The sequence below is a fragment of the Melitaea cinxia genome, chromosome 5 (assembly GCF_905220565.1).
Source record: "Melitaea cinxia chromosome 5, ilMelCinx1.1, whole genome shotgun sequence".
Lineage (NCBI taxonomy): Eukaryota > Metazoa > Arthropoda > Insecta > Lepidoptera > Nymphalidae > Melitaea > Melitaea cinxia.
In genome coordinates this window covers 8012353-8038193 of record NC_059398.1, presented here as the reverse complement: position 1 = coordinate 8038193, position 25841 = coordinate 8012353, and the positions used below count along the sequence as shown (strand labels likewise).

The 25841-nt window shown below is 31.5% G+C and overlaps 1 protein-coding gene across 1 annotated transcript; it reads left to right on the top strand.

Annotated features, from left to right (window-relative positions):
* LOC123654005 (G-protein coupled receptor dmsr-1-like) lies at positions 1-25492 on the top strand. Its single transcript, XM_045589966.1, has 5 exons — positions 1-762; positions 4824-5004; positions 17434-17600; positions 19660-19729; positions 24954-25492. The coding sequence occupies exons 1-4, from the start codon at positions 1-3 to the stop codon at positions 19675-19677; spliced, it is 1128 nt and encodes a 375-aa protein (XP_045445922.1). The 3' UTR covers positions 19678-19729; positions 24954-25492.
* Positions 25493-25841: the final 349 nt, after the last annotated feature.

Genomic DNA, 25841 nt, shown 5'->3' with positions numbered 1-25841 from the left:
ATGGCAAATGCGACGGATGCTTATTGCGTGCCCGGCGCCACCAATTTTAACAAAGCGTATAGTAGGCTACATGGCTATATCGCGATAGTAATATGTATTATTGGATCCGCTACTAACTCTATTAATATCGCTGTACTTAGTCGTCGTGAAATGACCACTCCTACAAATTCAATTCTAACAGGTCTCGCTGTGGCAGATCTCCTCGTCATGCTGGAGTACATTCCGTACGCTTTGCATATGAACATCAAAATAGGCCCACAAGTCAATAAAAATACCTACGCCTGGGCGGTCTTTGTCTACTTCCATTCAATTTTTAGTCAAACATTCCACACGATATCGATTTGGCTAGCAGTAACATTAGCTGTTTGGCGGTATGTGGCTATTGCTTTTCCGCAAAAAAACAGAACATGGTGCAGTAAAAGTAATACAACTATGGCAATAGTAAGCGCTTATGTCATTTGTCCTTTTTTATGTTTACCCATATATTTTGCAATGAACATAATACCGAGTGAAGTGACATCACACAATAATTCAGAGTTTGCCGAGGACTTATCGTTACCGCAAAACCGGACCGTATATGTATTAGAAATGTCTAAAAATAAAGAATTAGTTACCGCAATAATGTGGATTTACAGTGTTATTTTAAAATTGGTTCCTAGCATAGCTTTGTCTGTGTTAAGTACTTGTTTAATTTCGAAGTTAACAACTACAGAAAGAAGACGACAAAAGTTGCTAAAGCGTTCGACTATAGGATCCAACGAGGCAAGTATAAAATTAATATCGAGTTACTTACGACAAGGTAAAATAATTACTTTCAAACTTCGTCAAAAAATATAATTACTTACTGAAATTCTTTATTCAATTAACTTAATATTCCTCAAAGTGTCAAAAAGCAATTTAGATACGCCTTTTAGAACTAAATTTATAGTGAACATATAATAGGTAAATTGTCAATAAATTTTTAACCTTTTACTAAAGCAAAATAAGGAAAGTTTCATAGGTACTTTCAAAGTACAATATATTTTTTTAACCTACTTAGAAATGGAGAAGGTTCTACGTTGTTGTTTGTTTGAGGACTACGTTGGCGATATATCGAGGTACTGAGATGTGTGTACGACGCGACGACGATGAGCGTTCATATTCAGAACCAGAGAACAAGACCCAATTTCCTCCGGCGTGGGTTAAGACAGGGAGATGTAATATCACTGAAACTGTTTATCACTGCGCTGGAGGATGTCTTGACACCTTGGATTGAGGGGAACGAATCATCAACGTCAACGGCGAATACATCTATCACATTCGTTTCGCCGACGATATCGTCATCTTTGCGGAGACGTTGGATGAGTTAGGCCAAATGCTGGCCGACCAAAACGAGAGTCCTCCCGACGTGTCGGTCTCGGTATGAACTTAGACAAAACGAAAGTTATGTTTAACAACCAAGTCATACCGAGACCGGTATCGGTCGATCGAAGTTGTTCAGGATTATATTTACCTAGGCCATACTATCCAACTAGGCCACAACAACTTCGAGAAAGAGGCCGATAAGAGGATTCGGTTGGGCTGGACAGCGTTTGTCAGGCTTCCGCGAGTCTTCACTTTGAAGATTCCGCAATGCTTGAAGACAAAAGTCTTCGAGCAATGCGTCCCGCGGAGCTGAGACGTGGATACTGACGAAGAGACTGGTCCACAAGTTTAAAGGCGCTCAACGTTCAATGGAACGGGCTATGCTTGGGGTTTCTCTCAATGATAGGATTAGAAATGAGACTATCCGCGAGAGAACGGAAATAACTGACATAGCCCACAGAATTAGCAAGTTGAAGTGACAGTGGGCTGGTCATCTGTGTCGCAGGAGCGATAGCCGTTGGAGCAAACGGGTCCTGAAATGGAGACCGCGTCTTGGCAAACGCAATGTGGGACGTCCTCCGGTCCGTAGGACCGACAATCTACGTAAGATTACCGGTGTAGGCTGGATGAGGATTGCGGAAAACCGGGATGTTTGACGCGAACTTGGGGAGGCCTACGTGCAACAGTGGACTGCAATAGGCTGAACTGACTACGTGCGCTTCTTTGTAGTTTTTCCTTAACCCGTAATATTATTTCAAAGTTACGGCGTATGTAAGTGGGAAAATATAACACACACACATACACAAACACTGTTACGTGAAGAAGCGTACGTAGTGCCGTCCAAAACGATGTTTATTTTTTTGGTAGTATTAATTTTATTTTTTGGTAGTATTAATTATTTTTCAATATATTGGAACTTAATACAAAAGAAAATCTATTATCATCATTAGTAGTAGCCCGGAGCTTACTTCATTAACAAAATTTCACGACTCGCGTTGAATAAATTACACGTAATCTGTTTGTAATAGTTATTTTATTATGTAATTCGGTGGCAGCCTGTTATCAAACGATTCCCTTTGAGTTTGATTAGAGGGTAGAGCGTCCTGCTTTATGGTTATAAATAAACAGTTTATTTGCTTGTCACTTGTTGTTTTAAGATAATTAACTTACACGGGAATATGATTTAAATTAAATCCGGTTTCTAACGTACCCACGCTTTCAATATTAAGCATTATTTTGTTTTCAAAATGTACTACGAATTAGGGTCACAGTAATGTGGCTCTTGTATCTTATACTCATTACGAGTACGTGTGTGTGTACCATAATATTAAATCCCAATCCTGGGAAAAGACTTCTTATTCTACCCTAATAACGAATGGAGAAATGTTTTAGCATTCGTCAAATTTCTCTACTACCAAATGAAGTATCAAACAAAAATATAAACATTGTTTCAGTAATTTTGGCGAACACGCTAAAATACACATAGTACAAGAACGAAGACACTTAACTGATTAAAGCACTTAAGACTAAGACGTGTTGATACTTTCTCCGTGTAGGATAAGGATCAGAGATTGATCTACCACGCTGTTCCACCGGTAGGCGCATATATTCCCTACTATGAGTAACGATCAGGTGTCTATCAGAACAACCGGAACCGACAGCTTAATGTGCTTTCCGAAATACGGTGGGGAGACCTACAAGGACAGATACCCAGACCGGAAAGAAATATTTACACCGAGCGGGAATCAAACCTGGAATCGCTGGTGTTGAAGTGCATACACATTACACGCACCACAACACTAAAGCGATGTCGTCAGTAACGTGTATTTAACGTAGATATCTCGTAGTTAATTTTATTGAATTACTACTAACCTTTTTTTTTCTTCTTAATGTGAATTTTACTAATACTCAATTTTGCACACCTACAATCGTCTGCTCTTGTACGTCCTAAGGTTGACTGGTAGAGAATGCTTTTAGCATTAAGTCCGCCTTTTGTACAATTCCTTAATGTATTGTATAATAAAGTATTAATTAATAAATAACCACCTCCGACCACAAAGTTTAGTTTTATCTACAGACATTGTTTAATTTGCTAATACAATTTTAAGTTAACGTACATGTACTACCAACTCGTTAACAACTTTACAATTACTCTTATTACAGATTATAATGTTACAGTGTTTTAATTGAACACGCATTAAAACAAATTCTTTTGCGTCTATAAACTTCAAAGAAGCTTACGTTTTAAAAAGTTTCACTTTGAGAAGAACATCGGCAAGAATACTTAAGATCACTTTAGATCAAAGAAACGATTTTAGGATTCCCTATGTCTTCGAAAATTGAATTTTATAAAAAAATCCATAAAATAATGACTTTGATATTTATTCTCAATAAGACATTATAATAAATTATATGAAAACACATTTGTAACAAACGTTTAAAAATAGAATTCGACATCGCACTTGTTAGACATGACTATGAAGTACAGTTCCATACTTCAAATTATTACATCGATGATTTTTTTTTTATAAAATAAAGACTATAAGTTTGAGGACGCGTTAGCGCAGCGGTCACAGCACTGGCTGTTGCGCTGACCGTCGCGGGTTCGATCCCCGCTCCCCATAGACATTTGTATTGGTCATATAGATGTTTGCCGTGGTCTGGGTGTTTGTGCGGTTTCCCCACCGTGCCTCGAAGAGCTCGTTAAGCCGTCGGTTACCAAGTACACCTGATAACGATCGTTACTCATAGTAGGAAATATATCCGCCAACCCGCATTGGAGCAGCGTGGTGGATTAGGCTGTGATCGTTCTCCTACATAGGGAAAGAGGCCTATGCCATGTGAATTATCGAAAATGTAGCTATAGTAATAAATTGTTGCGCCTTCAAAAGTGATCATTGTTTTACCTTAATTTGTTCGAATCTTGGGCAGAACAAGAAAACTAGCTCGACAGTGCTACAATTGCTGCTTGACGTTTGGTGAATGTTAAATTAGTATGGATATTGAGTGTTTTCAGATAAAAATTCAAACATTGTATATGTAAAGTTTTTATATGCATTATTTTTATTTCATATTTTTAGTAGGCGTAATGATATTTAAAAAGCAATTTAATTAATTTATTTTGTAAAACTTGAAATTGATATTTTTCGGTTTCAATAATAAATATTAAATATTAAAAAAGTAAATTTTCCTCAAAATTATAAAGATTCACATTACTTTGTGTCACATTATGGAAAAATATACAAAAATATATATCAAAGTCAATTATACTTAGGTCAACAAAATAAATTTTTAATGATAAAATTAATAATTGAAAAACTGTATTAACACTTAGGGTAATAAAATATTTTTGAACTTGAGTGGATGAGTAAAAAGTATTTTAGTGAAGATTGAAAATTTGAAAAAATTATATAAATATACACTACATAGATTATAATTTGTTTGTTTTATTTTAAAACCTAATATTTTTTCTCTTGTAGGCTGAAAAGCAGTCTTTGGCTGAAGAGTCATCAGCGAGACGATCAAGTCGGACAGACAGAACAACGAGGATGTTACTGGCGGTCCTTGGACTCTTTCTCTCCACCGAAGTTCCACAAGGCCTCTTGGGCCTTGCGAGTGCATTAGCGCCAGACTTTTTTAAAAGCTGTTATAATATGTTTGGTGAGATATTTATGGAATATGATAAACAACATCATGATATAATCTTAAGAATTACGATCAAACAAGTGTAACAAAAAGGTTATGTTGTATGTACAATCTTAATAAAACAGCAACGAACAACCATCCGAACTAATAATCTTTATATTAATACGCGAAGCAAAAAAACCTAAAAAAATATTAGCATTCTGCACCCCTTTTTAGAAAAATTGCGTGGACGGAGGATTATACAATTTCGCACACTTATAGTTTTTATCGAGAGGGGGTGCAGAATGCTAATATTTTTTTAAATTATGCGTAAAAAATAGATTTAATCAAAAAAAAAAAACATTACACACACAATACCATGTATGTATTTAACACACACACGCATATACATACTCTTATGTTTATTATTATAAAATTATTTAGAATTTTGTCTTTGACAACAAAACCTTAATAATGTTCAAACTTATAATTTAAATTAATTATGGTCGAATTTCGCTGTGTGGCTACGGCATTAAAAAATGTTACTCCCTCTCTTCCCGTGGGTGTCGTAAGAGGCGACTAAGGCATAACATAGTTCCACTACCACCTTGGAACTTATAAAGCCGACTGATGGCGGGATAATCATCCAACTGCTGGCTTTAAAATACACAGGCCGAAGACGAACGAAGCGTCTTCGGTGCGACAAAGCCAGGTCTGTGGTCACTAACCCGCCTGCACAGCGTGGTGAATATGGACAACACACATGAGTTGTCCATGTTGACCTATGTCCATGTACATGACCTACCATGACCTATGACTGATCACTAGTAATACAAAACCGATAACTAAAAATGAACTGCTTAGTGAGTTAAAAATATATTGGTATGGCACATTTTTATCATTGAAATTACTTGACGTAAAAAATTTAACCAACTTAAAAAAAATAAACAAAAAAATGCCTAACAAGGAATAAATAATTAAATTATTCACAATTCCATTTTAGTGGAAACGTATTTACGAGTACATAGTTACCTGGTAAGTTCTACGAAAGTTTTGTCTCAAACACGAATACTTATCTCCTAACTCTCAGAGTTCTATGGTCTTTCTTATTATCTCGTCGTAAGGTTTGTAGGTCTCAAATACAAAAAAACTGACTAAGTGACTATAAGTTATATAAACACACCGGCATATTTAGCGGAACACAAAAAAAGGTCCATAATTTAAAAAAATATGGTTTATTTTAAAATCTACTTACTACACTTCTTTTGTTATTTAAAGTTTCATTTGTTTTTCTAAAAATGAGATCACATTAAGAACAGATTTTGCGAGTAAAGGCTATTTGTGAAAAATGGTACATTTTTGAACTTTTCATGTAACCGGGAAAAGTGAAAATTAATATTAAAATAACAATTAATTAAATTAGGAAAATGGTGATTAGTATCGCATATTTCCTCCACGTGCCGTTTCGTCCACACGCCACGAAGGAAGAAATACTCGAAGTTCGCTCCAGATAAGGTGTATTTGAATAAAATTAAAACAATTGCATAAAATGTGATGTTCAGTTGTTTTCTTAATATGGAAATATTTCTTTTTAAATTAAATGACGTATAAACCACCCAGCAACCTTATATGATACTGATATCAAACCTTTATTTTATGATCCGCTAAATATGCCGGTGTGTGTACATTTAACGAGCATGATATCTACAAAATTGAAAAATCTCGTGTTTAGATCCTATTATAATGGAGTTAGCTCCTATACCTTAACAAAGGCTTTCAAACAAGGCTTTACATTGTTAAAATCGATCGACATAGAGGTACATACATACATACATACACACAACACAGGTAGAAAACACACGAAAATTTGCGAACGTACATAAAAAATAAAATGTAATTATTATTAAGATAATTAGGTCTGAAAGCAATCATAAAGTAGCAGCAGACATCTTAACCTATATACCTAATTATCACTCAAAGCATTATCTTCGTTATGCATTCTGTCGCGCGCGTCACGTCTCATTGCGTCACTTATTGACAGCGTACAAACAAAATCTATTACTATGTTATCCGCACATATCACGATAAAGATAAAAATCATCTTTAACATAAAATTATAAAAGTTATTTTGATAATATGATAATATATTTATAGCCTCTTTAAATTAAGTATATTTTTGGTATAACAATTTAATAAAATAGCTGTTAGAGATGTATTTACAAGTGACATGCCTAAAGAACTTTCGTAGTAAAATTCCATTGTCTATCGATGGAGTATTGACAATACAATATCGAAAAAATGTACAAAAAGTAAAAATATATAATTTGACTTCGTGTTTAATGGGGAAGAATGAGTCTCTTTTACGGTATATATGGAGAAAAGGCAGATAGAAGATGGGAGGAGATAGGCAGTAGGTTAAGTCAATTCAAAAGTCAAGACAGTGCGCATAAAATAAAGAAACTATGTAAAAATATGCAATGAGTCGAGACAGACATTCTAGAAAAACATGGAACCTTTTGTATACACGATTCTCAGTGTATCAAGTCTAAAATAAAATAATAATAATAATATGGTATTTATGAGAGAGAACATTAAAGTCGTTTAATAACCGGCGAAAATACGATAAACGAGCATAACAATAGGTACCGTAATAAACAATTCTCGTCATAAAAATATTAGGTAATGTAATATTCTGTCGTCTATCGATTTTCCCTACGTTAATGAGAAAGTAACACAATCAGTAAACATCCCATTTAAGTACGCCGCATTTCCCGAACTCTTACGACAGCAATAAAATATTAATGGTCAGTAAACGTCGTAAAGACTTGTATTACAAAAGAAAAAAGCCAAATTAGGTATAAGGTAGCTTGATCGCATTTCTATGTTGCATAATCATCACTGATACCGATTATAAGTCTACGTTGATATGTTTAGAAATAATTAATTTAAAAAGAAAATCTGCCAAATGCAATAATCTACTTGAATTTCAAAAGTAATAATCTCGACCACGAAGTATCTGTCATGTAAAATAATAGTACATATTTATTAATTATTAATGTTTTTAAATGAAAAGGTATTGATAACTGGTTCTTTAGATCTGCGGTTAAAAATACGACTGAAGGTTTAGTTTAGGAAATAGATTGTCAGTATATACTACATAGTAAAACAATTCTATATTGTATATTTTGACAGTTCATAAATTACGAAAATAAAAAACCGAATTAGGTAAACAATCTCAGTAATAATACTAGCAAAGTTAATAAAAAGATAGCAAAAGCGAGTAATTAATTAGCGTTAAATAAGTAAAGCTCTTTAAGTCTTAGTCGGTGAAAATTTAAGACCAACGGATTTAAACAAAATCAACAGAGGAAGACATTAATAAATAATGACCTGTAAAAACGAAACCACACGGTTTCATTTTTGTATTGTACTTTGACATAAATATGAACTACCGTTGTAAATAGATAATATAATATAAGGATTTTTTAGATATTTTTATTAGTTAATAATAAAATCTACAAATAATAAAACAAGATTAACAGTTAGAATAGGCTATGAAAAACTACACATAACACAATCGTTTTTACTCGTAATATTTATGCAAATCAAGACAAAAGGGTACGTCTAGTATTTTATATTATTGTACACATTGTACTTTACTGTAAAATCTGCCGAAAGCTCGAGGTTGAGCTTAATCCATTGTAGTGCTTGTATATATATATATAAGTTTGAGATCATTTTCCAAATCAGCTATGTTCTTGCTGTGTTCTTTCATCGCCACATCATGAAATACACACAAAAAGTGCCAGCTCGGTTTGAATCTGGAACACTTATCTTTTTTTTTTCAATTAATTATAAAGCGTTAAAATGTTAAAATTGTGACGTTAATACATAACATTGTTCAACGTTAATAATAAATTAATTTAGAGTATGAGGACATGTTGACAAATATTACAAAATTTGTATTAGAAAGCACTAAATTAAAATATTATTTACTCTATAACATTAAATATGTCTATATTGAATGTACAAAAGTATTCAAATTTAAAAAAAAATATGTAAGTAAAAAAACATTACTACTTTATAAAAGTACAAATTGTCAATATGACCCGAAACAATATCATTCAGTTGAGAAACGGGGAATTGAAATTACAAAACCAAATATACTGAATCCTCTTTGCGAAACGACGATACGCGACGATTCAATTATCATAAATTTGATCTATTGAAAATACTAATTTGAATATTTAGTGAAATTTGAATCTTTGTTTGCAGATTGTAGGTCTTTATTTAAATGACTCCATACAGTTAAATTCGTCGTTTAATGCATACGACCAATTTCACCGGTTACTGATTAATTTTATCTTACATTTATTACATATATGTCCCACTGCATGTAGGATGTTCTCACAATAACTAAATATTTGTCAAAATCATTCGAATGTTTACTGTCGATTTAGTTAACGAAACTTTTCGAAGTTATTTAACTTATAAACATAGAATATTTATTGTGCAATAATTTGCAATTTTTTGAAATCTTAAACATCGAAAAGAAATATTTGCTGATTCTGATCTTTTCTGAGATGAAGATAACAAAAATGATAAAAAAATGATGCAAATGCAATTGAGTTACGATTTTATCATGATAATGTTAAACAATGACATATCACGTCAAGGGTGACTTGTCTAACACAATAATTGTAAGGTTAGAACAGTGATTTTGAAACGTGACCAAGAATGTAATGTGCAAGGCGAAAGTGAGAAAGAAATATAGATATATTTGGAAAAGAATAAAATATTTACTTTGTAACATACCAGTTATTACAAAAAAAAAAAGTAAAAACAACCGTGGTGAAAGTTATGCTCAAAGATTCCATTACATACATACATACATACATACATACACACACACATATATACATACATACAACCCAAGCTAATAAAAGCGTGATAAAAAGAGACACAAATATTTAGTTAAATAAAATGCAGGGGTAATAAAGACTCCAGTCAATTTGATAACCAAATATAAATTGAAACAAAACATAAAATCGAATATATACCTGCGACAAGCCCACACAAAGTTTCGTTTAATAGCGAATGAACATCGCTAGGAAGGCTTCAAATCTACTTTCTTCAGACACCTGTCTCCATTATGATTTTATATTGTATCTAACAGCTTAAGGGCCTGTTTCACCAGTTGTGGATAATGCTATTTGACTGATAATGATATCCAACACATAAAATTCCACTGTAACATGTATTTTATTAGATTTTGCAATTCGCCAAAATGTATGTAAAGGCTATAGTTTATTGAGGCGAAATAGGTCCTAACGACCTATTCTACCTCCGGTTGTTAAAGTCTAATCGTTACTTAATTGCAAGGTAAACTTTATCCAGAATTGGCGAAATAGACCCTGAGTCTAATTGTATCATTCTTATGCTTCATTCTGTAATACCCCATTGCTGGGTACAGGCCTTAAATCCACCACGCTGCTCCAATGCGAGTTGGCGGTTGTGTTAATCTATGGAGGATTCAATATATTTATAATGCCACAGAAACACATTATAATAGTTTTTTGTTTGTATATTATTATAGACTAAACTGCAAAGATTAAATATCAAATACTATTTACGATAATTATTCTAATTACAATAATTTTTCATGAGCCGGTTATAAAAAGCAAGAAGACGATAAAGCGATGCTCATTTTTTACCCAGAAGGTAAATCGTCACAATTTTTTCTCCTCTGTCCCTAGATGTAAGGTGTCGTTATATAATATATTGTGGATTTACGAAAACAATTTTTGTGATGTGCTTATGTTGTCAAGAGTCCTACTGTCCACCTGTGAAGAATGAATGCCAGTAATTGAAAATATTGTAACGAAGTGCAAAGAAAAGTCTGGTTAGACAGAGATAAATGACTTTGCTAGTTAACGATTAATAGTTAACTCATTTGTTCAAATATCTTTAGAAATGACTACGGTGTATTTTGTAAGTTGGCAATTTTAATAACCTTCATTGCGTATCCTGTACTTATTCGGTTTCTTAAATTTTTGATTTACCCCAAAAAAAATATCAATAATTAAAATTTTCTGCTACAACATTGACAAATAACAATTTTACTGATAGGTATAAAAATAAAGCGATTTAAAATTAATGAAAAAAAAAACCCTCTGCTTAGCGAAAAGTTATAGGGCAACAGTGCAAATACTTCGCTGAAATTGCACACTCGAATGGTTTTATTTTTTAATGAGAGAACTTAAGATTTTCTTCATAATAGGTATAAATTAAGAAACATTATGTTAAGCCATTAAATACAAATTTTCGCTTTTATTCAATTTTGTTTGCCTTTCTTTTTAATAAAATAATTACCTAAAAATATTTTACAGTATTTTATGATTTCATGTTATTAATAATTATGTATATTATTTTTACTTACAACAAAACATTATTATACGTGTGAAAATTATGAATGCATAAATTATTTTAATTCGTTAAACTAACTTAATTTGCGTTACATTACTAAACTTTTAGTCACTTTTGTTGATTATAAAAGATTCTCTTCTATGTGTGATTTTATGTTTAATAAGTATTATGCTCTAGTCTACTTTGCACAATGATTTGAATGTGAAATATTTTATGGAATATGGGCACTTAAAAGAACAATTAGAAATAATATAATTGATAATAATTGTGTTTGCTCGCAAACGAAAAAAAAAACCGACTTCAATTACATCGACGAGTAATACAACGTATATCGACGAAAAAATAGTCAAGTAACTACGCGTTATCAAAGATTACTCAAAAAGTAGTTATCAGATCTCAATAAAATTTATATGTGACCACATGACAAACATCAGCTTTCGATTAAATTAAAAATTATTAAAATCGGTATACCCAGTAAGTAAGTAAGTTATTGCGGATTTTCAAGAGTTTCCCTCGATTTCTCTGGGATCCCATCATCAGATCCTGGTTTACTTATCATGGTACCCTAGGGATATCTCCTTTCCAACAAAAAAAGAATTATCAAAATCGGTACATCCAGTAGAAAGTTATGCGGTATAATACAACGTAGGTCGACGAAAAAAGCGTCAAGTAAAAACGCATTATTAGATATAGCTCGAAAAGTAGTTGTTAGACCTCAAATAAATTTAAATGGGACCAATTGGCACACACCACCTTTCGATTAAAAGAAAATTTGTCGAAATCACTCCACCCAGTCAAAAGTTCTGATGTAACATACATTAAAAAAAAAAAAAAAAAAATACAGTCGAATTGAGAACCTCCTCCTTTTTTGGAAGTCGGTTAAAAAATACTGTAGCATAATCTTTAATGAAAAGCTCGTGATATCATAGAACAAGTTTTTCTTCTTTGATTCACAGTAGGAACGAACAAATTGAAAGTCAGAAGAAACATTAATAATATACATTTTTCTTCTATCTTCTGTCTGTTTTTATATTTGTCGTTTATCTTTTTTTAAACAATACAATACAACAAGTAGGTACTACCCATAACATGTCTTACAGCACAGCTCGATGATAGTTAAATAAAATGGAATGTAAATTGAATATTTTCTGCGTCTATATGAATTACTTACTAAATAAAATTGCATTAAAAATATTTGTACATCATACATGTACATAATACATGAAATAAGTGGTGTACTATATATATATTAATCATTTTATACTTAACTAGCCGACCCGTGCCCTCTTCGTCGGGCCTTAATTATTTTTGTGATGCAAATAAATAGTAAAGTTTTCATCTCGCTCGTATTTCTCCGACTTGATTTACATATACTATTATTTTTCACTGAATTTTTTGTTCAACAAAAATAAAATATAGCCTACACCACTCCTGAACAGTATAGATTTCTGTTAGTGAAAGAATTTTAATGATCGGATCAGTATTTGCGAAGATTACCCCCTACAAACAAACAAAGTTAGAAACTTCACCTCTTTATAATTTTAGTATAGATATTTTAAGCAAAATGAATAAAGCAATTTTCATTCACGCGCCCACATATCAAAGTCTACAATGTGTAATTGATTTTTAACGTAAAAATAATTCGAAACTGTAAAAAGCCAGTTAATATTTTTGTATATAAAGATTAAGTAGTGAGCTAAGCGATGGTCGAGAAACAACAACAACGCACGACGGCTTTAACTTAACTGTGACCTGGCACTTTTTAAATTCCCCAATGTTTTACTACAAATCTAGGCTTGTACTCGAATAGCGTTGTTCAATAAAAGGGCTATCCATCCAATTGAATTACTAAAGGACATAATGTCCAGATTTATGTTAATTTAATTGGTATAAGGATATTTGTTTCGAATGTCGCAATTTAGTAGTAGATATGTATTTATATAAAATGAATATGATTCTGTTGATACGATTTGTGGACAGATATTTCATTTTTAAACGTCAATCTAAAAAAACTATACATTTTAACAGTGCACAACTTTACAACTAATTAATCGATAATTGCGGCACAAACCATGTCCACCTGGATTCTTTAGACCAAAAATCTTTTTAGGATTAATGGCTTCAATTGTGCCAAATAAACATATACCTATGACGTGGCAAAAACTAATGTTACGTAGAAACCTCATATCACACTCTGCCCCTAGGTTGCTTGGAAGAGATCGCTTTTCAGCGATAAGGCCGCTCTTTGCACCTTATGATAGGTACTCTGCTAAAATCAATCTGATATGTATGTATTATTTCTGTATTGGTGTACAATAAAGTGTATGCAGTGTTATGTTGTTATGTTCTCATTATTGAAGGCAGTGAGATGTGGTAAAAAAAAATTAAATTAATATTTTAATCTACTTATATATATTAATTATTTTCGTTTTATTTAACACAAGCAACCATTTGTTACATTGAACGATGTAACAGATTCTTATTTCGAGGACATTTTTCTATCTTTTAAAATTTATAAATTTATTTTGAACATATTAAAAAGATTTTCAAACATAGAAATACATGGCGTAATTATGAGTGTAGCGGTATTCATGCATACCAGTTGTCTTTACGATTAAATAAAGGCTGACAACCAAAAATATATAATAATAAATGTATATTGCATGTAGGATGCTAAACAAAAAAGGTACCGTACAGTGTATGTACTATTTTATCTGTTGTATTGTAAAGTTTGTGTTTACAGTTTCAACCAATTGTCTTTATGTATGTGCCTACTAATTCTATTCAGTAATATCGGAAGCATCTATACTCTATAGTATTCTCTTAGCTACTGTGTAGTGGGAATAATTAACACGTGTAACCTTGATTATAAGCAATATATCCAACAATTTCTTGGTAACATTATAACATACACATCATCTTACGATGTTGAATCTTTGTTTTGAGTGTGAGCGTCATGTGGTTATCGGGCATGATAATAACATTTATGTTAAAGACTTATTTAAGAAACTTTAAATTTAGACAATTGTTGGAAATGAGGGAATTTGTTTTGATAACAAACAAACTCTTAACTGCCATACAAACGACTCTCTTTGCCATTTTGTTATATTCAAACAACTAAATAATGTTTGTAAAATAATTACATTAGTAACGATACGCTCAAAAATATTTCACACGTATACACTTCACTATACATATATTAAAATGGTAGGAAAGTCAAAACTGTACCTTGAATATTTTTTTTAAAAGAATACTTGGGGTGTGATCTACAGAAGATCGATTGTAGATCACACCCCAAGTATTCTTTTAAAAAAATATTCAATGTACAGTTTTGACTTTCTACCATTTTATTATATGTATAGATAATCGTAGGTATTTTTGGTGCTGTATAGCGTTCACGTAGACGACGTCGCGGGCAGCAGCTAGTGAATATATATAATTGAATAAATAAATCGTGCATTGTCAATATGTATCAAATGGTAAAATAATTTAATGATATGTATATTGTAATATGAAAATTATCCTGAACTAGAGTCACAATTTATAATTATTCAACTAGTTTACTAATATTAATACAACTTCGTATCCGCCTTCGTATACGCTACATTATCCACCAACGCGGATTGGAGCAGCGTGGTGGATGAAGCTCTGATCCTTTTCCTACATGGGGCAAGAGGTCTATGCCCAACAGTGCGATATTACAGGCGTATATTAGTATTTAGTTTATATTTTATCTGAAGTTCAAAATTGATTAACGTTTATGAAAAGGTAAAAAAATATCTACCACGTCTTTTCCTGTGGGATTTGTGGATGAGTGAATTGATTATCTGCTGACTATGCTAATACCTGTTGACCTTGAAGAGGAGCAAATAGGCTTGAGCTCCTCCAGAATCTGTTCATTCAGTTTATAGGTACTTGGTCTCCGCAAATATAATCATTTCTGTACCTTTCGTAAACAAGTCAAGTAGCTCCCAATCCGTCTTCGTAGGACTACTCATATTAGTCCGGTCAATTTAGACATTCGAAGTTACCTAAATTCCCACCAAGCTGAAAATCGGTAAGATTGTTTAAAATATCATTAAAAACAAAATTTGAAAGTTACCCATCTTTCCCCTGTAAGGAAAAATTTTTATTCAAGGTCAAAGGTAAAAAAAATGAGTTTTTCGCGATTTTCAGCAAAATGGTAAGTTTTATCATAAAAATATTTCAAACAAAAATTGTAGATCATGAAATTATCTACAAAAAATTAATTGATACTTTTTTTTCTACGAGCCACCGTTTTTGAGATATAACGATTCAAACAATTCCTCGCCACCTATGAGGTAGTGTACTTAGCGCGGTTTTTTTTTGTGGTTTCCCCAGTAGGCCTATTCCATGGGTCAGCTTTGATCCTGTTTAATTTAAAACTATTGAAAAATAATGGATATTAGCAGAGATTGAAAAGATAAAAGCAATTTAATTTAAAAAAAAGTAGTGAAATTTTATCGTCCGAGTCATAACTTTCAAAATCTTCTTCTTGTTTTTCTTCTTGATCTTATTGTTCTTGTTCGTCTTGTTCTTGTTCTTCTTGTTCTTGTTCCTCTTCATCTTCATCCTGAGTGCATATAAACTGCGTTAATAGCGATGTATCGCATGTTGCCTCGTTGGAATCAAACGGATCCTCTACTGTTGGTGATTCAATATTAGAGCACAACCGGCCCGGTACATGTCGGAGAACAGAACAGTCCAACTTTTTTGCAACCACATTTAGCACTGCATCCCTTTTTGCAGTTGCAAAAAATCGAGTTCAGCAGTTTTTCCGGCGCAGCTGGAAGTAAAGTGTGCACTGATTCTAATAAATTGTTAACCAACTTCCAACCCCAGTCTGTAGGGTCTAGCTGATAACCAAGCCACACTTGAACCTGGTAATATACCCTAAAAAGATGTTGATGAGCAGCAACTGAGGTTGTTTGAACAGGGGACAGATGTTTTCTCAAGGTTTCAATGGCGTATAAATTAAGGGACTGGGCTTCATTTTACCTGATATTCTTATAGTTATAACTTATGTATATTTTATATTAGTAGTGTAAGTTACAATAACCGATAGAAAAATATTTTAACATATATTACAACTATAGAGATGTATATATATACGTATACGTGGCGTACTCATGCATATTATGACGATTACAACTTTTACAACTTTTTGAATCGTTATATCTCAAAAACGGTGGCTCGTAGAAAAAAAAGTATTAATTAATTTTTTGTAGATAATTTTATGATCTACAATTTTTGTTTGAAATATTTTTTATGATAAAACTTACCGTTTTGCTGAAAATCGCGAAAAACTCATTTTTTTACCTTTGACCTTGAATAAAAAAAATTCCTTACAGGGGAAAGATGAGGAACTTTCAAATTTTGTTTTTAATGATATTTCAAACAATCTTACCGATTTTCAGCTTGGTGGGAATTTAGGTAACTTTACTCTTATTTTTTGGTCTAATTTGACCGGACTATATCCTCTCGTTGCTATATTTCATTCTGACACACTTCACTAATTCAAAGAACGCTTTGCGTTTCTTTCGATACCCATGATCATTCTCTTTAATCTAGCTTAAAACCGGTGCTTAAGACTCCACGTCACACTTCTTCCCTCTACGCTAACTTCTTTTCTGTAAAAACTGTGAAGCTCTGGAATTCTTTTCCTCTCGCTACAAGACAAGCCAAATCACTCTTTAGCTTCACAAACTATCTTAACGCTCATTATTTGTCATCTAATTCGCCATGATTGTCTTTTTGTCTTTGGATGATATAAATATGTATGAATTATGTGTTTGTGTGTACATACATAAACATATATACATAAACATATTCTAATTTATATTAGAATAAATGGCTCTACCCAAACGTTGTATAGAAGAAATCGAACTATAGCGATAAGACCGACTGTATACATCTGCTTTTAATTGTACTACTTTTGTGTGTATCTTTCAACGTTGTACAATAAATAATAATAATTATTATCTAAACTGAGAATTATTTATTTAATTTTGTTCGCAGGTGACCTGATGGACGTGTTGGCATTATTCACGTCGTCAGTAAACTTTGTGCTGTACTGCAGTATGAGTAGACAGTTTCGGTGCACCTTTGCTAGATTAGCGCGACGCATGCTGTACGCGGCGGAGGAGCCGGCAAAATTCGGTACTAAACTTGAACCTACAACACAGGTGGGCATAACAAATCTAACCTGAAACAAAATAATATACGCGCTTAAATAACATTTGTACAAATAATTTCTAAGCTGAGCTATTCATTAATATCACTTTTGTTTGAAAAATAAGTTGATTTAGACAAACAAATACAAAGCAGACGGTGTGTTGAACGTTAATAATTTGTACCCGTTTATCAAAGAACTTTTTACGTATGTTTTTAACTAATTTTATTTCACCTTCAGCTTTGCTGTGTGAAATTAAGGACGACTTATACCTGTAGAACGAAATTATTGTATTATTTTTTATTACCTAAATAATATTTCGTAAATTAGTAAAAAAAAATTAAAATTATATGAATTGTATTTAACGGAATAAGGAGTTTGAACTTAATTTCCTTATTGGATTTTAATGATAAACTCGAGTATTGTTAGTATATCTGTCAGTTTTTAATTGTTGCTATTAAATGAAAAGCATTAAACAAATAAAAATATATTAGCTACATATACGCCTTTACTTTAGTTGTCGATTTAATAGTTCGTTACATTTTCCCTCCGCTTCGCCCTAAATGTGTTAAAGCTCTCGAAAATTAGGTTCTCTCTATATGTATATTTATTCTATTTTATTTTATACTGGATTAGCAAATAGAAACCATACTAGTTTTAGCAATATCTTATAACAATAATTAAACTTAAAAAAACTATCAACAGTTTTTCTTAAAGAATAAAAAAATACAGCGTTGTTTAAGTGTATTTTAAATATTTAAAGCTGATATAAATAAAGTTGGTTTTTCTATGAATATAAATTTATAAAGAAAACTGATGAACCCACTTCTCAAATACTTTTTCGTAATTGTGTTAGGCGAGTTAAAAGCGAGGGCTCAAGTTGCGACGTCGCGAAATAAATAAAGTGGAATGATCGAGGACCTGTCACTTCCTAAGAAAACAATATGGACAAATTATTTTGCTGGTCCAAAGAATATAATCCCCTCGTCTTGAAATTTATAGCTGAATCTGTGAAGAATAGAATATTGAAATATATTAATAGCCGATTCTTTGATTTATTATATTTGTTTTCGATGAAAAATAAATATCAATATTGCCATATTAAAATATATTTTATATAGATTAAGATCAGTAATAAGAAGCCTATGCCCAGTAGTGGGGGATATTACAGGCTGAAGCGAAGATCAGTAATAATAAACAAGCATCACTGGATATAATAACTTTTTTCATTTATATAGACGTAATTGAAACGCCATTTTTATTTATAGTATAATAATAATATTAATGAATGAAGTGAGTAAACTAATAATTAATAACTAAATTTATGATTGAAATAATACTTTATTCATATAAATTAACTAAATTTGTTATCAAATTTAAGTTTTACTAAAACCCTTCGAATAGCCACGCAAGGAATAAGTCTCTAACAAGGCCGATCTAAAAAATCAGTCGTTTTACTGCACATGCATAACATAAGCTATGTTGTGACAGTTAAAATGTGTGTTTAAATTTAAAATAAGGAAGTATTTTTTCATAGAAAATGTAATACTGAAAATTATATGTTCACTAAAAAACTTAACATTACTAAATTTAAGATGCATGCAAATGTTTTAGAAATAACTTTAATGAGTACCTATTATATCGAAATCAAATAAGTAGCCAATTATAAAAGGCCTTTTTACTTGTAAGGTTTGTTTTTTTTTTCTTTTCAGTTGACTTTTTTTTCCTCGCTTACTTGTGATCTTACCTTTTTTCTTTTGTGTTTATTTTAACCTTTCTTATTTTCTTCAGCTTTAAACAACTGTTTCTCGTGATTTTAAAGAAAGTATTCCTCGTGCCAATGCCAATTATGAATTTTTTGATCAAACTTATCGAGAATCATTGCTTTCCGTGAAAGACTACTCGCATTGTTACTTAAATAGAAATATAAAGTATAGATCGTCATGTTCCAGCAAAGCCTAATAAGGTATAATTTCTATTCAACTATTCAATTGATTACGTAAATTTAATTGCTTACGTATTCACAAATATTTTTATAAGAAAATGTATTGAATAACATGGCTTTGTTCCAGGTCACCGGTCCGCTATAGCGACAGATCCCCGCCCTCGCCACGGTGGAGGATATTATATAGATTTGAACAGGTAAACAACAATTAGACTTGGCTCTAGACATACATAACCAAATCTTGGAACGCCAATAAATAAAAATATAGGAATTCTTTATTCAAGCTGAATAACAGCCATTGAAATAATTGAAGTGCCTTTGATTAATTTGCGTACTTATAAAGGCTTCGAGTTTAATTTTATAATAATATAGTACTAATTGTTTAATTTGAAATTATTTTTGTTCTTGGTTCTTTTCTTTCTTAGTAAGTCTCTTTCTTAGTTAGTTAAGTATGATTATTTTTGACAGTTCTATTAAGTATTTATATGTTTTCATAGCGAAATAGAAGCTCTTTGAATATCACTCTAAAATTTTTAAATACTAATTCAGCTACTGCTGCTATGATCTGTACAATTGTGGGTAATACATAATCATTGTCATGTAGGTATTTTATTGTGTATACTTTATATGAGGTATATATCAACGTTAATAAGGAACCAAATTTAATAACATTGAATTGTGTGGCTGACGTACTTCAAGCTCAATTTATTTTCCCATATTTATTTAGCGACCGACTGAATCCCTTAGGACGATTTCCCCGTGAGCAAAGTTTTGAAAAATTCTCTTGCCGCTTTTGAAGTGTCCGAAACTTTTTAATTTAACTTGAATTTAAAACGGTTATGTCGTGAATCAAAATTATGAACACTTTTTTCATGTAATATAGTATTTAACAGAATAAATAACGCAACGGTCGAAATTAGATTCGTTGTGGTGTGGTAATAATATTATAATAATATTATTGGATTATAACAATAAAGCAATAGAAACAATTAATTCGTTAATCAACTGCAATTAGTTTAATGATATAAAGTGTTCAAATAGCATAAGCCTTCATCTAACAAAGCAGCCAAGGTGGTAAAGAAACACAGTTTCTTTACCACCTTGGAACTTAAAAAGTTGACCAGTGGCCGGACACCAACTCGCCTGCCCCGCGTGGTGACTATGGGTTAAAACACATGAGTTTCCGCCATTGTTGGGGCAAACTTGTGGAGGCCTATTAGGCTGAAGTGAAAGAAAAATTGACAATGTTTTCATTTTTATCTATTTTATTTTTATTTTAGCGTTTATCATTTTTAAAATTAAAATTCCTCTTGCACTTCAAACAGTTTTGTAAATTTAATTATGTGTGTAATTAATAATAATAAAATATTAGGTTAGGGAAAAAGTTTCTTGGTATTTTATATAGAAATTCAAGGTAAGATTTTACAAAATGTATTTACATTAATTATAATATATTTATATATATACCATTTTGTTTAATAACTTGCCGCCATCTCGTAGACAGTGAATTAATTTTTAAAAATAAAAATTACGGTGCTGTGGAACTTTGGGACTTCTCATTGAAAAACCGTGACACGTAATTTTGACAGTCTTCGAATAAGTCTCTCAATATCTATTTATTTATTTATTTACTTATAAGGGATGGTACACAGCACAGAAAAAATTATAAAACAAACAAGAATGAAATATAAAAAAATGCCAATTACTACCATCCATCCATAATTTAAAAACAATTAACTCTATAATAACATATATAATAAAGATAATAACAATAGTGAAGATTATATAATTATTTATGAAATATATATAAATTATATATATATATTAGTTGTTGTTTTGATTATTTTTTTAAAAAACTATTGTTTTATTTTATTTGATAAATATTTTTTTTTAATTCTTATGTGAATTTCTATTTATTTATTTCTTATAAGGGGTGTACCATACACAGCACAGAAAAAATTATAAAATAAACAAGAATGAAATATAATCAAAAAGGCCAATTACGACCATCCATCCGTTTAAAATTTAAATTAACAAACGTGAAAAAAAAAATACAAGAAAAAAACAAACTTAATTTCATATTAAACCTATAAATACCTCTGGGAAGTATAATTAAAAAAAAAAAAAACAATTAACTCTATTTGGAAGGAAATATAACATATATAATAAAGATAATAATAGCTGTGAAAATTATATACATTCTTCATGAAATATATATTTAATTGTTGTTTTGATTATTTTATTAAAAGAACTGTTGTTTTATTTTATTTTGAAAAATATTTTGTGAACCATTGAAAATATCTACGTCTTGAAATTTCAAATTGTATGATTTAGGTAATCTAGTAAGTAGAGAATTCTGTGCATAGTTGGTGGAGCAGTTCGGGACATAAAATAAAGCAGTGTCATGTGCGCTGTGAAGGGTTATTTAGTATAATGCGTTGAACAAGCTCCGGGCAGTTGATGCGGCCACGAAATATATCATACAATAGCCCCATGTCTAATACCTCCCTGTGTTCCTTTAACGTCAGAAGGTTATAAGCTCGACATATAATATCTACGTATTCATCACTTATATCGGCTTTTCTACACTTAAATTTAAGGTGATGAACAAATTTCTTTTGTACACTTTCAATGCTGTTATATAAACATCATATCTTGGGGACCATATAGGAGAAGCGTATTCTAAGATGCTTCTAACGTATGCATAATAAAATATTTTGCAGCTAAGAGGATCTTTAAAGAGACTACAGGTTCGTATAACGAAACCAAGATTTCTGAGTGCTTTGGATCTAATTATATCAATATGAGAAGACATTAACATTTTGCTCTCAAAATAACTATTTACAAAATAAATCACGAACCATCTTTGTTCTGCCAATTTCGACGCCATTAAAATTATATTTAAAACAATGGGATTATTTTTACGAGTAAAACATTAATACATTGATATTTCTGAATACTAACATTTATATTGTTCTTTGTATAGTAATCAAATAGGTTGTTAAGATCATGTTGTAACCGCTTACAATCATCAACCGTGCGTACGCTCATGTATACTTTTTTGTCGTCAGCATAGAGTGTTTTGAGTTTACAAGAACCGTACTTATGTTATAAATATACGCGCTATAGAAAAGAGGGTCGAGATGAGATCCCTGGGGTATCCCAGAGGGTACATGGATATATTCGGATCTATAACCTCCAAGAACAACAGTCAGCGTACGGTTTATAAGATATGACCGCACCCAACGTAACAAATCACCATGAATTGCGAGACCGTGTAGCTTTTCAAGAAGGATGTCATGGTCTACACGGTCGAAAACTTTTTCAAAATCCGTATAGACCACGTCAATCTGTCCACCCCTCTTCATTGCTTTTAAAACAAAATTAGATAAGGTTGACCTACCGCGTATGAATCCGTGTTGTGTATGTGGGACGCCCTTAGCAATAATTGAGTAGATATCTTCATACACTACTAATAGAAATCTATAATATCTATGTTACAAAAATGTATCCTTATTTGTTTTATATACCATTAAAGTGCGGTGTATTTTACGCCGGGTTTCGCTGCTAGATTCTAACTGATAATGCATAAACCAATATTGTGTTACTCTTACTGACCCTGCATCAGGTTCATAAACATCTCAAATTTTTGTCTCAGCTTGAGTCTATTCGGCCGCATATATATATATATATTAATGTATGTTCGGGGATAACTTCGTCGTTTATGAACCGATTTTGATAATTATTTGTTGGAAAGGAGATATCCTAAGTGTGGTGCCATGATAAGGAAACCAGGATCTGATGATGGCATCCCAGAGAAATCGAGGAAAACCCTCAAAAATCCGAATAATTTATTACTGGGTGTACCGATTTTGATGATTTTTAATTAAATCTAAAGCCGATGTTTATCATATTGTGGTCACATTTAAATTTCATTTAAGTAGATTTAATTACAACTTTTGGAGTAATCTTTGATAATGCATATTTATTTGACTATTTTTCGTCTACCTACGTTGTATTACTTGTCGGTGTAATTAAAGTTGGTTTTTTTTTTCGTTTGCCAGCAGACACAATTATTAAAGTAAAACTTTAAAATGTATCCGATTTATTCGTTGGAATAACCCATTTTGGCGGACAGAAAAACAAATGAAAAGTGGCAAAAACTATTATATACTTTTTAATTATATTTTATAATAACTAGTGGTCGCCTAGAAATCAAAATTTGATCATAATTAATTTAAATTATAAATTTGAACATTAATTTCTGTTGTCAAAACTTTTTTAATAATAAACAAAAGAGTATATATGCGTGTGTGTGTCAAATACATGTTGTGTTTTTTATTGATTTAATGTATTTTTATGCATCATTTAAATAAAGCATATTATCATTCTGCACTCCTCTTCTATATAAACTACATAAGTGTGCGAAATTTCATACTCTTCCGTCCACGCAATTTTCGTAAACAGGGGTTCAAAGTTTTTGCTTCACGTATTAATATATAGAATATGTCACACTTTCATGGTATCAAAACCAGTCAGTTATAAACAATACAGCCAAAAACATTTTATTGCGACTTTTTACTAGAAAATACGAAAAGACTTTTTACCCGACCTATTATTTGATGATGCAGGCGATAAACGAACCTGGAACCGAACCCGAACGGAAATGGCGTTTATATAAGACAAAATTTTGCTAGTAATTAATAGTTTAATTTATAAATAGCATTATGGTGATGTTATTATTAGTTTTAAAAGTGTTTGCTTCGCTTAGAATTAATCGTCCATAAAATCCTTTCTCCTTCATCGCTATTACTCAGTCGAAAAAAGACTATAGTGTAGGTATATATTTATACTGCACATCTTTACTGTTATTAAAATGTTTAAGTTGTTAACTCAAATAAGCTAAGATGTCAGATGGTTCGAATCTTAGGAGTGTTTTTCTATGTTCTATGTTGCACAAATGTTTTAATGGTTAAAATATCTACATTTACATAATGGTAAACAAAGGAGGAAACATTATCAAAAGTTTCATCGCCGTCATAAAATTTGTGCACACGAATATTCGCGAAATCGTCAAGTATTTTTAATCGGATATTTTTATATAGTTCATTTTGCTATTAGATCGCGGAAGTGCAACCGCGTCCCCATAATTCCGCCCAGGCGTGTCGAAGGAACATCCCAAAGGCTTTAGTCCGTGGCTATATACATTACTAGTTATACAGTTGTATTTTAAACATGTGGTTTCCGATGCCAACACTACCAATGTTGGGATAAAATTAGCTTGTGTACTATTCTAAATCTCCAGTTATCTATGTATCCATCCTCACAAATTTTCGCATTTTTAATATGAGTAGGATAAATATAATATTGTTTATTTGTATTAATATGGAATGATATTAATGTTGATGTTTTTTTTTTCAGATCTATCCCGCCCTTTTAAAGTGTACATATAGAACTCTCGTGTAGTGTAATAATTGTATACTTTACAAGATAACAGTTTTTGTTATGACTTTTATTAAAATAAAAATAAGTGAATGTTTCGTTTTATAAGTAGAATAAGGTATGAGGTAGGTACATAATTCTGTTTTAAGTATTTTGTATAATTCTTGTAAATTATGAGTCTTATACTATTTGTTTGTATATACGTACTAGGTAAATTCTATTCTAGTCTTTGCGTCTTTTGAGCCGAGACGCAAAAACTACCTAACCTTAGAGTAACATTTAAATTAATATACGTAACATATTATGTCATGTAATTATAATAAGGTCATCTTCCTCAGTTATATTGTTAGGGTCCAAAATGTGTTTTTATTATTATTTTAATAAATTGTATATGTAAGTGTATATACTTTCTTTTCAAATATCTAAATAAGAATTTGAATTCTTTTTCATAAATATTTTATATACTGTATAGTGTCATTGTCTTTTCTTATACTCTTTTAATAAAGGTATTGAACCAATGTTAACATTGTTTTACTTATTATATGCCAAAATTTATGAAACATTATAATTAACAGACCAACAATGAAACACCGTGTTGAAGAAGAGAACGTTGTCACGCTCGCTGTGGGACGCATACCTACGTGCTGTCACGCTACAATAATACGTGCTCTATTTTCAAATGAACGTATGTGAGTGTATCTACTACAACTTCAATAGATTTTTTTCTATTTGTAACCGAAACAAACATATCCTGTCTTTAGATTCGTATTTCGGTAATTATGTTATTTATGAGAACGTAACCTATATGAAAGCCTCAAACTAAATCAGTTATGTACAAAATTATGACTTTGTATACCTTCAAAAATG